Source organism: Mustela erminea, chromosome 11 (genome assembly GCF_009829155.1).
Source record: "Mustela erminea isolate mMusErm1 chromosome 11, mMusErm1.Pri, whole genome shotgun sequence".
NCBI classification, from domain to species: Eukaryota; Metazoa; Chordata; class Mammalia; order Carnivora; family Mustelidae; genus Mustela; species Mustela erminea.
The window spans coordinates 23,179,834-23,193,619 of NC_045624.1; the positions used below are offsets into that span (position 1 = coordinate 23,179,834).

The window sequence follows — 13,786 nt, forward strand, 5'->3', positions numbered from 1 at the left end:
CCACCCAAGCGCACACAGGAGGGGATGGCCATGTACTTTCTCCCTCTATCGCTCTATTTCCTACAGTGTGAACTCTAGGAGAGAAAGTCCTCCAGCCCTGATCTGCAGGCCCGTGGTTCAAACAGTGTGTCAACTTTAATGGCTTTCTTGTGTTTCCAGCTGTTTCCTCTGGACTGGATTTCTTGGCTTGGCTTAGCTGCTTTGGGGTTTCAATGGAGCAGACAGAACATTTTTTCCCACTTACTTCCCTAAAGAGTGAGCGCCTGCTCCTAATTAGTCCATCCCCAGTCCAAAGCCCCACAGAGCACAACCTATAACAATTAGGAATTCACTTGGAGGTTTATTGGTGGAAGAACAGAAGCACTTTGCTATAAACACCATTATACCTCTCCCACGGTCTTGGGCCCACAGTGGGAAAACAGCATTACAGGAGGTTGTATCAAGTTCGCTGAATGAAGTTAGGGAAGATCACCCTGTTTTGGCTTGGTGTCAGGGTCCCAGAAGGTTCTCTCCTAGGGAACTGGCAACAGGAGCTTGCAGGAAGTGCTCATCTGGATTTTCTTGTTCCCAGAGACTGTGGCTCAAGGCAGCTCTCATGGGTATATTCAAGTTGACCGGAGATGCCACTCGGGAGGGTATCTTATAGCTGTCCAGATTGTCTATTTTGATGGCAATGTTGGTGTTACTGTTGGAGCCCAGGAATTGGGGGGTCATTGAAAGCAATAAAAGAAAAAGCATTGTTAAGAATTTAAGAACCATTTTTAAATGCTGTCTTTTCCAGAAAAAGTGCCTTGAGCATAGCGACAGCATGTATATGTGGTGCGATGTGTCAAGAGTGACTTGAGCAGAGAAAGCCGAGCAGGAGGGAGGCTCCAGCTCAGGCCTGCTCTGCTGGACTGGAACAGAGACCCCTCCAAACCTTAAGTGTCACTTTTATGCGTTGAGAACCTCATGCATTAGGTAAAACTCGAAGGCAAGATCTGAGCCCTCTGGGATCTGCCTGAGGCCCACTCTAACTTCCAGGCAGCAGGATAAAGCTGAAGAAAACCTTAAGACAGTTCTCCAAGGGGCAACTGGGTGGCTCAGTTGGTTAAGCAACTGCCTTATGCCCAGGTCATGATCCTGGAGTTCTAGGATCGAGTACTGCATTGGGTTCCCTGCTCAGCGCAGAGTCTGCTTCTCCCTCTGACCTCTCCCCTCTCCTTCTCTCTCTCTCTCTCTTAAATAAATAAATAGAATCTTTTAAAAAAATGTTTTATTTCTTTATTTGACAAACAGAGATCACAAGTAGGCAGAAAGGCAGGCAGAGAGAGAGGAGGAAGCAGGCTCCCTGCTGAGCAGAGAGCCCGATTCCCAGGACGTTGGGATCATGACCTGAGCTGAAGACAGAGGCTTTAATCTACTGAGCCACCCAGGTGCCCCATAAATAAAATCTTAAAAAGAAAAAAAAAAAAAAAAGACAGCTCTCCAGAACAGTAATAAATTAACAAAGTCACAGCCACTTACTGTGTCTAGAAAAACAGAGTGTAGCTTAATTTTTTAAAATTTTGTAAGCTTTCCTTTTATACTTTCATTTCTCTTAAGGCATGATCTGCTTTGTTATTCTCTCTGGTGTATTAGGCTTCGTTTTGGAAATAATTGTTTCTTTAAAAGTGTATGATTCTGGGGCACCTGGGTGGCTCAGTTATTAGGCGTCTGCCTTTGGCTCAGGTCATGATCCCAGGGTCCTGGGATCTAGCCCTGCATCAGGCTCTCCCTCTCCGACTCCCCCTGCTTGTGTTCCTTCTCTCGCTGTGTCTGTCTCTCTATCATATAAATAAATAAAATCTTTTTTTTTTAAATCTGATTTTTTCCCTCAGTTTCATCACCACATTTATAAGTCTTTTAAGTCCTGGGTTGTGTTGCTTTTTCATATATTCTATCACTTTCTTCATTTCTTTCATCTCATTTTGAAATGCTGGGTTGTAGTTTTCATTTGTTTAGCAGGCACGTCTTTTTCATGTGCTTGCGTTGTCTGTAAGCATTTATTATGCTTCATATACTCCTTTTTTTCCTTATATAATTGTGCGTGGGGTTTGATTACTATCCTTTTCTGACGGGTTTTTTTTTTGTAATTTATTTTTATTTTAATTTTTTATTTCTTTTCAGCGTAACAGTATTCATTGTTTTTGCACCACACCCAGTGCTCCATGCAATCCGTGACAGTTATTTTTAACGTGAAATGGTTTTCCTGAAGTTTTGGATTGAGGGTCAAGGTAGCTTTCTGGTTCGGGCTCCAGAGCTCCCTCTTGTGTCGCTTTTGTGAAGTGTTTATGGCCTTAAATTTTCTATGATTTGGGGTGGGGGGGGGGCCTGTGTTCCTCTCTCCTGTCTTTAGCTTTAAAATAAGCCCTGCCCAAGAGGACTCCCTTAAAGGGCAAGGGGGCTGTGACAGCTACTGCCTAGATGGCATGGATGCTCGCAGAGGCAGGGCCTGAGGGGGGCGGTGGACGGATGAAAGGAAGCCATCAGAGCATCACCAGAGTTGCAGTGGAAGGTGAGTGGGGCATCAGGTACAGGGCTCTAAAGAACCCAAGAAAGCTCGTAAGAGAAAGAGAGAGCTTTAAAATTAGGAAACAGAACAAGAGGAGTGACAACCCAGTTCCCACAACGGAGGACTCTCTGAACACGAGGCCAGGCTGAGGGAGGCTGTGAACAGTTTAGAGTTTTGATAATTATCAGGCACCAGACATTTTAATTTCAGAATTGACACTGCTTTTGCAATTTAGAGGGACCAAAGGGCCTTTTATATTCTGAGGGGGAGCCCATATGCTTATGGAGGCTGTCAAAGAATCAGCTTTTATCTTGGGGTAAGAAGAAAGCTTCTCCCACTGAAAAAGTTATAAAGGGAAGACAAAAATAAATTAACATTTTGATGATACGCTTTAAGTTATACTTGTTCAGCATATTGGTTGCATGATCCTGCTTTTGTTTTCCATCACTTATTGCAAGAGTACCATACAATGGCTTAGCAAATGGTGTTGGAGCCATCTCTGCTTCGGGTTATTGTCTATTCTGTCAATTTTAAAGAACAGATAAGTGAGGCAAAGAGAATTCAGAATTGTCTCACCCAGGGAACCCTGGTGAACTGGGTCTGGAGACCGTCAATATCTAACTCCCTGAGTCTGCTTTATTAGCTTACCCTTCTTTGAATTAATTTACTCATCCCTCATTCCTTTTATCGAGCACTGCCTACGAAAGCTCTGCAGTCTGCCTAGGAAATATTCAGACCCATCAGCCATAGACCCTGTTTCAAGAATGGGCTTATCATAAAACTGAGGGGAGAAGTCAGACACATAACTGTCTAGAATAAAAGAAGGAACTGGGCTCATTTGGGGGAGGGTGTCCGGGCTCATTTGGGGGAGGGTGTCCCCGACCCCAACCACAGCTCAGTGCCCGGGAAGGGATGTTGGAGCTTCCTATGTAGAGGGTACCCACCAGTCTGCTGTGAGCTGGGGTTTTCCTGAGATATTCGAGAAACTGTCACTGGTCTGCTCGGCCGCCAACAGCCTGAAGTTTTCGCTGGGCTGAGTGGATGATGGGAGGCTGCTTTCAGGCTAGGTGGAGAAATTGACAAGTCAAGAGGACCCGGTCTGTACTCTGAGGGCCATGGCTGCCTCGGGCCAGAATCTGGAAGGAGCTCACAGGAATCTTCCAGCCTACACCTGGACACGTTCCTTAAACATGAAGCTCCAGGATCATCAGACCATAGTTGCCCCCCAACCCCCGCCCCTGGCAGGATCACCTCCTCTCTGATGAGCTGTCATGGCTACTGCTCCAGGACATTAAGAAACCAGGGCAGGTGACTTTGAAAATCAGGCATAGTCTACCTAAAGCTTTCAACTAAAACAAGAGGAGGAAAGTGTCTAGATTCTGCAACCTGAAGGTATTAGGCAATCCAGCCTATCAAACTCTTTACTTCTGTGCCTCTACCCTAAGCAGGTCCAGGAAAAGTCTTCTGTGTGTCGAAAGGTGTGGGGGTATGGTGGGGGGAACCTCAAACTGAAAGGGAAAAGCAAATCCTTGGGGGGAAAGATTTGCAGAAACTTGTGATTAAAGGTTTAAAATTCTTGATGTATAAAAAGCTTTATTTTACAAATCAATTTAGAAAAACACAAAGCTGCCAATAGAAAAATACCAACGAACACAATAGACAATGCAAAAAAAATATATATATATATAAATACATATATAAAACAATGTTCAAACTCACTGAAAATCAAAGAGCTGCTACTTCTTTTTGTTTTTTTACCTACCGTGTTAGAAAATTTATTAAAATATATACTTCTCAATTGTGATAAGGACACAGACACAGACACTCATTGCGGAGACTATACTTTGACCTGAGCTTCCTGGAAATAATGTGGCCAAATATATCAAGAGCCTTAAAAATGATCCTACCCTTTGAATTCTGCTTCTAATAAACTATCCTGAGAAAACAATCAGAAATGTGGACCATACACATACATGCTTGTTTTAGTATCACTTACAAAAATGAAAAGTTAGAACCAACTCTAAATGGCTGATAAGAGAATGGGAAAGTGAGGGTTTTTATTTTTTAAGATTTTATTTATTAATTTGACAGAGATGACAAAGATCACAAGTAGGCAGAGAGGCAGGAAGGGAAACCCCATGCGAGAGCCCCATGCTGGACCTGACCTGAACCACAGGCAGAGGCTTTGACCCACTGAGCCACCCAGGCGCCCCTCGGAAAGTGAGTTTTAATGAATTCAAACAACTACTGAACAGCATGAAATTATCAAAATGATGTGCATAAATGCTTCTGATATAATCTAAGTTGGAAAAAAAAGCAACATTCAGAAACACATTATATATTTAATATCCTCAAATATATAAATTAAAAATTAATTTTTAAATGGAAGACTGTTAAGAAAATGAATGAACATAGGGGTGGGAGAAAGAAAGGCAAACCAGGAAACAGACCCTTGACTCTAGAGAACAAGCAGAGGGTTGCTGGAGGGGAGGTGGGGGGGAAGGGATGGGTCAAAAGATGATGGGGATGAAAAAAAAAAAACAGATGATGGGAATGAAGGAGGACACTTGTGATGAGCACTGGGTGCTGTAAGTGATGAATCACTAACTTCTACACCTGAAACTAATATTACACCGTATGCTAACTGGAATTGAAATAGAAACTTGGAGAAAGAAAAATAAATGGATAAAAAAATTTTTTTAACATTTTTTTAAATGATTTTATTTATTTATTTGACAGAGAGAAATCACAAGTAGATGGAGAGGCAGGCAGAGAGAGAGAGGGGGAAGCAGGCTCCCTGCCGAGCAGAGAGCCCGATGCGGGACTCGATCCCAGGACCCTGAGATCCTGACCTGAGCCGAAGGCAGAGGCTTAACCCACTGAGCCACCCAGGTGCCCTGAATAAATAAATTTTTAAAACCTTGATTAAATGGAGTCCTAGCAAATTCATTTTAGCCTCTAACCTTTAAAGAATAAATGTTTTCCAAGTTTTAAAATACTCAACAACGTGAAAGCACATGCACAATTCTTCAGTTGAGATGAAGAAGACAGCATAACTTAATGCCAAAACCTAATAGAGATCAAACAAAAAAAGAAAAATAATAAATAAAATGGAAGACTGGAAGGAAATATGCCAGAATGTTCTAAGTGATTGCTTAGGGTTAGAGAGAAGTGGGAGTGGTTTTTCTGTGATTTTCTAATTTTCTTTAGTGAGCATTTTTCTATATTAATACTGGAGATAAAAAAAAAAAAACACACAGAAAATTTTTAAGTGAGTAAGGGTGCCTGAGTGGTTCACTCTTTAAACATCTGCCTTTGACTCAGGCCCTGATCCCACATCAAGCTCCCTGCTCAGTGGGAAGCCTGCTTCTCCCTCTCCTAGTCCCCCTGCTTGTGTCTCTCTCTGTCAAATAAATAAATAAACTCTTTAAAAAAATTTTTTTAAGTGAACGAAGTACTTTATAGCGCTTTTTTAGGAAAAGTAAATGAATTCGCTCTTTATGTCTGTAGACCTGAGTTTGGTGTGTGCTGTCATTGACCCTTGAAAATGAAGTCTGCCTCCACAAGAGTAGGCTTTAACACCCACCAGTCCTCAGAGGCGCTGTGCTCCCCATCTCCCCCCCACCCACACCGCAGGTCTTGACATGAGGCCCCACTTACTGTTATTCTAGTGGAGCTGCTGGACATTTTGGGCACCAGGCAGTGAGTGAATTGGATTCTTGGGTCTTTGGTGGTGATGGACAGACCTTTCTGCAAAATTTTTACCAAGCGGATCCAGAATTGAAACACAGCCTCTGGGTGTTTTTCGTGGAGCCTCAGGTAGTAGATCTTTTCAGTCACTGTCCTAACCCGCAGGATGCGTTGGAGCCGGTCACAGATTTGTAGCTCCACGAACTTCAGGGGGAGAATCCTAGACATGATCAGGAAGTTCCCATAGTGAGGAGCTCACCCATTCAGTCAAGCATGCTGTGCCTACCTAGCACTTGGCCCAACCTCACTAGGCTCCCTCCTCTGCCCGGGGCCACCCCGGGGAGGACCCTCCAGCTTTCCCACCCCTTCCAGCCTCTCCCTCCAGCCTTTCTTTACCTGCTGAGGGTGACCACGGGAGCACAGTCAGGAGTGCTCCAGGAGGAAAACTGACCCTGGGGCCAGGTGACATTGGCCATCAGGAGGACGTTGGGGAGTGGCAAGGAGGGCACCGAGGAGGTCACCCCAAGGATCACAGTGGTAGACCCTTCATATACATCCATCCAGCTGCCAGGCTTAGTGACCTAGAAATCAGCCCCAGGTACATGGGTTAGAGAGAAGCAGAAGACAAGGGTGGAAGAAAGGAGGTGCTAGAAAGCGGCACGTCAGCTTGATGACATGCTGGGAGCTTCTGAGCTGTTTGCCAGTGTGTGGCACACTGTCCTGGGCCATGACCAACTTCCATCTTATTTGGGGGTCTCCCCAAAGAGACCAGCTCACTGGTAACAGGAAATTGGGTTGCTCCTCTTTGTATCCTCTGCATGATCTAGCTTTAAAGATTTTATTTATTTATTTAGAGATGGTGGCAGTGGGGGGGGGGGCGAAGGGGAGGGAGAGGGACAAGTTGACTCCTGCGATGGGCGGGGAGCCCAATGTGGGGCTCCATCTCATGACCCTGAGATCATGACTTGAGCCAAAATCAAGAGTCAGATGCTTAACCCACTGAGTCACCCCCAGGGCCTTTGCATTATGTAACTTTTAAAGGAGTGTTAGTAAGAAAAAGCTGAGAGGCTTTGAAATTTTATTCCTCCATCCTTGGGTAGAAGAAGGCAACAAGGCTTCTAATGATCTGGAAGGAAGACTGTGTAAAGAGAGTTCCAGAAGGGGAGGAGAGTGAGGAAAGAGCTGTTGAATGGGGAAGACCCAAGAAGCCCAACATGAGGGAAGTATGGGGAACTTCCTGCAAGGTGAGGGGGGGCCTAGCTTGTTGCTGGATCTTGAGTGAAATAAGAACCTGTTCTCTTGCAGCATCTGAGGCTGGGGCAGGACAGGAGCCTGGATGCTTGACACTGGGCCCAGTGTCTCAGCTAAGACACCCCCTCCTCACTGTCCAGGGTGGGCAGAGAAGCCTCCGAGGAACTGCAGGGACCAGGGTAAGGAACAGTTGAGGGGGGACCCCTATGTTCCCAAGACCAGAGGGCCTTCTCCCAATGTTCTAGACTTTGTAGGACCATCAGAACCATTTCACAGCCATGGTGGAACTGGGGACAAGAGGAATGCCCCAGGAAGGACTGAAATTTAAGTTCCCACAAACCTGACTAGAAGGTGCTCTGAGAAAAGTGAATTTTTATTTTGAAGGAAGAATTTTATTTTACTTTTTTTTTTAAGATTTCATTTATTCATCAGAGAGAGAGCAAGCACAAGCAGGGGGAGCAAGCGACAGGCAGAGGGAAAAGTAGGCTCCCCACTGAGCAAGGAGCCCGATGTGGGACTCCATCCCAGGACCCTGTGATCATGATCTGAGCCAAAGGCAGATGCTTAACCGACTGAGCCACCCAGGCGCCCCAACTTTTTTTTTTTTTTTTTTTTTAAGATTTATCTATTTGAGAGAGAGTGAGCTTGAGTGGGAAGGGCAGAGGAAGCCGGGGAGAGAATCTCAAGCAGACTGTGCTGAGCGTGGAGCCCCAAGCTGGGTTCGATCCCACGACCCCGAGATTATGACCAGAGCAAAAACTAAGAGTGGGACTCAACCAACTGTGCCACCCAGGCGCCCCTCAAGTAAACGTTTAACCCCCCATGGGGCAGCTTGGGCAGGCAGGCTTTCCCCCTCCCGGGTACAGTCTTGAGTTTCCTGCTGCCTGAGTCACTGTGCATCCACCCAGAGAATCTACACAGTTTTAATATCAGGTCAAAGAGAACATGTTAAGAGAATAAGTCTCTGCCAAAACATCACACCCCAATAGAAATGACTGGAATTTGGTATCCCGAGACTGGATCTCCCATGTCACTGTTCCTTCTCCACCGAAACTGCGTGAGGAAGGAGCACGCCCCCCAGGCTGCTGGCTGGTGGCCACGCTCTGCAGCCCCCTAGGGCGGCTCAGGAACCCAGGAGCGCCCGGAGCCCTGAATGCCTGAATGGCTGTCTGAAATCTGAGTGACCCCGTCAGGGAGTAGCTCACTGTTGCGTGAAAGTGTCTCCAAATTAAGCTCAGATCGTCTCTACTGTCTCCTGTAAGTCCTCGCTGCTTAGTGACGGAGTCACACGGATTCCTGGCTTCAGACCCTCCTGTGCATTTCAGCCTCTTGCCTTTATCCTGGGACTTGAAATCCCTTGGCCTGGAATGTCCTCCCCCTGCCCTTCCACTTATCAAAGTCTCAATGGTACCTCGAAGAATGGCTTAACCCACCTCTTCTGGGGAGCCTTCTTCAACTGCCGAAGTCCCAAGAGTGTTCTGAACTCTCTAGACACCGGCGCCCCCTCTCCCTGCTCATGCCTTAGGGATCAGCTGGTCCAAACCACCTGACCAGAGCCTTCATAGCAGCTACCATTTTATTTATTTATTTATTTATTTATTTATTTTTAAGATTTTATTTATTTATTTGACAGACAGAGATCACAAGTAGGCAGAGAGGCAGGCAGAGAGAGAGGAGGAAGCAGGCTCCCTGCCAAGCAGAGAGCCCGATGTGGGGCTCGATCCCAGGACCCTGAGATCATGACCTGAGCCGAAGGCAGAGGCTTTAACCCACTGAGCCACCCAGGCGCCCCGGTAGTAATCTTTATAATTCTGCCTGACTCAAAGCTGTCTCTAGCTGGCCATGAGCAACTCTGGGAGTTTTTCCCTTTATATCTACTTCTTGTCTTCTTGTCTATATCTATATCTTGTCTATCTTCTATATCTACTTCTTGTCATACTTGTCTCTACTTCTTGTGTACCCAGGCGCCCCGCAGTTACCATTTTATAACATGACCCTTGAATTGACAAATTCATAAGTTCCTTGGCCAGGGACACTATCTGATCTCTCTTTGTGTCTCTTGCCCACAGAGGAGCTGGTTCTGGCATACCTGCAGAGACCCCTCAAGTCCCCACTAGACCTCTAGAGGGAGTCAGTCAGCCCCTCAATGAGATGTCATACTTTTTTTTTTTTTAGGTAAAATCTGCCCCAGTGTGGGACTTGAACTCACCACCCCAAGACCAAGAGTAGCTTGCTCCACTGACTGAGCCAGCCACACACCCCAAGCTATATTAAAATGATTGCCCCAGGCACGTCTGGGAGGTTCAGTTGGTTGCATGGCTGCCTTCAGTTCAGGTCACGATCCCAGGGTACTGGCATTGAGTCCCACACTGGGGACCCTGCTCAGGAGGAGCGTGCTTCTCCCTCTGCCCACTGCTTCCCCTGCTTGTGCTCTCTTGCTCTCTGTGACAAATAGATAAATAAAATCTTAAAAAATTAAAAATGAGAAAACCCCAAATGATCACCCCATACTCTCAATGACCCCATGCTTCCCAGTCCAAAAATGCTCACTTCCATTGGCCAGATCACCATCCTTTAGGGAATATGGAATCTGGGCAAGGCAGATTCTAGGAGCTTGGTTCTCAAACAAAGCTACTTCTAAACCATCCCAGAGAAAGGAGGTTGGATTTCAAGGCAGGGATTCTGATAGCAACCTTCATTCCCTCCCTAGTGGCCCTGGGAGAGTGCCTATGGACCGCCTTTGGAGAGTGGGCTCTGATGTGCCCTTTTGCAGCATATAAGTCTGTTTCCTGGAAGCACAGGACCTGTGGGGAGCCCCATGATGCCATAGACACAAACTGGGCTGAACCTGGGATCCAGACCCTCTGATTGTCTCCAGCCACAGCGGCTTCCTTCTCCTCCCCAGGGCTTTCAGAGGCTATGGCAATTTTGGATCAACCCTTGGGAGGAGGTTTTGGAAAGGGAAAGGGAGCAGGCTCTGAGCTGCACATGGGTACCTGGATAAAGTTGCTTTCAAACACCACCGAGTCGGAGAACAAGTTGAATTCTGGAGAATGAATCAGTTGACAAAGAAGGCCATCTTCCACCCCAAGTTCCACTCCAGGGCCTGGTTCCCTGACCTCAGGTGGAAGGCCCCTAATTTTACTCATTGGTTCTTGGGAAGAATGAGCTGGGGACCATCTCTGGGGCTCCACACAGACCCAGCCCAATTCCGAGATGTTGGTGTGACCACTACTCCCCCCAACCTCCACAGCTCCACCTCCCCTCCTGACTTACAGGCTGTCCACCAGGCCAGGGAGGGCCTGTCGGCTCACAATGGCAGGCATGACATCAAGGAATGTGATGGGTAACAACAGGAAAGCAAAAATAAAAGAGGCAAGGAAGGACTGGGCCGGGGGGCGGGGGTTTCCCTCCCCTTTCCTACACACTACACACTATCAGTAATGTAGTCTTAGTCCCTTTTTCAATCTCTCTGTATCCATGAGGGAAAGGACTGCCCCATGCTTATGCCAAGAGAGCAGTGAGCTGACCAGAACAGCAAGGCAGGCTCTCAGGGAACCCACGGCCTTCAATCCTCTCCCCCCATGGGGAAGCCCCTCACAAAAACTTTCTCTGAGCAAATTAATTTCCTGAAGTTAGGCCCTCACCTGGCCAGAGGAGCTCAGGACAGAGGCAAGCAATTCATCCCAATCTTTCCTACCCCATTTCATGGGATAAAATGAGAATTTTTTTTTTTTTTTTTCTAAACCAGGCTGTTAACAAAGCAAAGAGGCTTATTTATTTTTGGAAACAGCGGGCAAATGAGGAAGTGAGGCCTAGTGGTCTGCCAGAGCTAGAGCAAAAGAGATCTTGAAAACGGTTAAATTTTCAGGAACTTTGCAGACTGTTGTTAAACACAGCCATTATTAAAAATTAAATTACATAAACTTACACTTAAATAAATTATACAAAAGCAAAGGTCATGGCCCACACTCCTCTTCTGAATTATTTTACTACTCTCTAGAGGTTCTTTACATCTCTTGTACCTTCAGGGTAGAAATACTATATAATGCTGCACTACGACTGCCTATCTCTTCTCCGTGTGTGTTCCGGAACTTCCTGTTGGTCACTTCCTTCAAACCCACTGTGCTGGGACTTATTCACACCAGGGAACCAGTAAATGTTATAAATTACGCCTTGATGTATTGTTTTGTTGGCTGTCTGAAGTTACAGAGAAATGTTAATGATGCAGTAAACTTAAAAGTGTCTGTAGCTGTTACAGATTTGTCTGTAGACACAAACAGATCTGAGGAGTTTCCCAGTATATTGAAAGCTACTGTCTTGATTTAGCAAAGAAGTTGCTTAAGTCAGCAGATGAACATGTGAAGTTCCAACATACAACTTGCTTAGTTCTCTTTCATCTCAGTCGTTGATATAAGTGGAGGAGTCAGCCAACACTTATGTCAGAACAACACTTGTTTGTCAGTTGCATAGGCTGGCTCAGAATGCAAGAGTTTGACAAAAATCAGTGAAGGATTTCTGTGCGAATCAACTGCCTATATGAAGTGTACAAGAGTACTATATGTTTTATTGTCAGTTATAAAGTGTGTGCTATACATACTTTATGTCAGTACATTGTTTTTTAAAGATTTCGCTTATTTCAGAGACAGAGTGAGCAAGTGGGGTGAGGAGCAGAGGGAGAGGGACAAGCAGACTCTGTGCTGAGCTCAGAGCCTGATGTGGGACTCAATCCCACAGTCCTGAGATCACAACCTGAGCCAAAATCAAAAGAGTCAGATGCCCAACCGACCGAGCCACCCAGGGGCCTCAATGTTGGTAAAATTTTAGAGAAAACATATATAATTATATGTAATACATATTTGTACATATAGGTATATATACATGCATATATATTATACATACTTGTTATAATATATAATTAATATAATTACTATTTATAGTACATAATATTGAATTATAGGGTATATACTACATAATTATATATTATATGCTATATTATGCTATATAGGTAATAATGATATCTAGCATGTGTATTATGTATGACTATGGTATTATATATTATATATATTCCCCCTCGGAGAGCTGGTGTCAAACATTTACTAGCATAGCACTGTAGTGGCACCAACTCCTCTCCTCCCCTCGCAATCTATTTTTGGCATCATGACAAGAAAAATGCACTCAAAGATTTCTTCAGGTTGCATGAAGTTGAGGAGGGGGCAGAAAATAGTTATCCCTCTGACTATGACTGGACAGTTACCAGGCTCTTTCACTTTGGTGTTTATACAAGGAGCAAGCCAAGGAGGTAAGTCAGTTCTCCCATGTCTTTTAAACTCCCAAGACACACACTGGGGCAATCCTCCCATGCTTGGGGTTAAATTTCCTGGTGATTCTCTTAACATTAAGTGGGAGGCCTGCTTCTTACTGGTGTTTTTCCAAAGCTGATGCCTACATCAGAGGCAGAGGTTTACATCTTAGTGGCTTATTTCTTCTTAAGACTTGCTCATTAGAAGAAAAAATATTTATTTTTTTATTGATGAGAAGTCTATAATACTGGAAATTCATATATTCAAACAATCTTCAAGGTCACTAATTTTCCTTTATCACAGTACTTTTTTTTTTTTTTAAGATTTTAGTTATTTGTCAGAGAGAGAGTGAGCACATAAGTGGGGTGGGGGGGCAGGCAGAGGGAGAAGCAAGCTTCCCACCTTGAAAGAGGCCCGATGTGGGACTCTATTCTAGGACCCCAGGATCATGACCTGAGCCAAAGGCAGATGCTTAATTGATCAAGCCACTCAGGTGTCCCAGTACTCTGTTCTTGGTATTTTTTTCCTTATCTTGTAAAAGGTTAATGTCCATCAATAGGGCACCAGTTAAACTATGAAACTTCCATACGATGTAATGTTTTGTAGCCATTAAAGGAATAAGGCAACTTTATATATACTGATAAGGAATGATTACTGAGACCTATAAAGCCAGAAAAAGATGAAGAACAGTATATATAAAATGCTATCACTTGGGTAAAAGGCATTAAAAAATATATATATATATACTCATATATGGTTGAAGATGCCCAGAAAATTTCTGGGAGGAAAAAAAATGTTGACTGCCTTAGAAGGGGTAGGGCATTGGTAATGGTGGTAGAAAAAATGACTTATTTCTCACAAAATACCTTTTGTACTGTTTGTACCATGAACATGTTTTTCTTTTAAATAAATTTTAAAATAAAAAGTATTAAAAAAGAAATTTCCTACATATGACTCTACAAATTGGAAGAATCATTATTAGCTCTAAAAGTGGTCTGACCAGAGTTGT

At 44.6% G+C, this 13,786-nt stretch overlaps 1 protein-coding gene across 1 annotated transcript; it reads right to left on the minus strand.

Annotated features, from left to right (window-relative positions):
* Window positions 1-320: 320 nt before the first annotated feature.
* On the minus strand, window positions 321-10,742 carry FAM71F2 (family with sequence similarity 71 member F2). Its single transcript, XM_032305596.1, has 5 exons — window positions 10,471-10,742; window positions 6,620-6,804; window positions 6,194-6,443; window positions 3,478-3,596; window positions 321-685 (listed from the first exon to the last, which is right to left on the minus strand). The coding sequence occupies exons 1-5, from the start codon at window positions 10,621-10,623 to the stop codon at window positions 490-492; spliced, it is 903 nt and encodes a 300-aa protein (XP_032161487.1). The 5' UTR covers window positions 10,624-10,742; the 3' UTR covers window positions 321-489.
* Window positions 10,743-13,786: the final 3,044 nt, after the last annotated feature.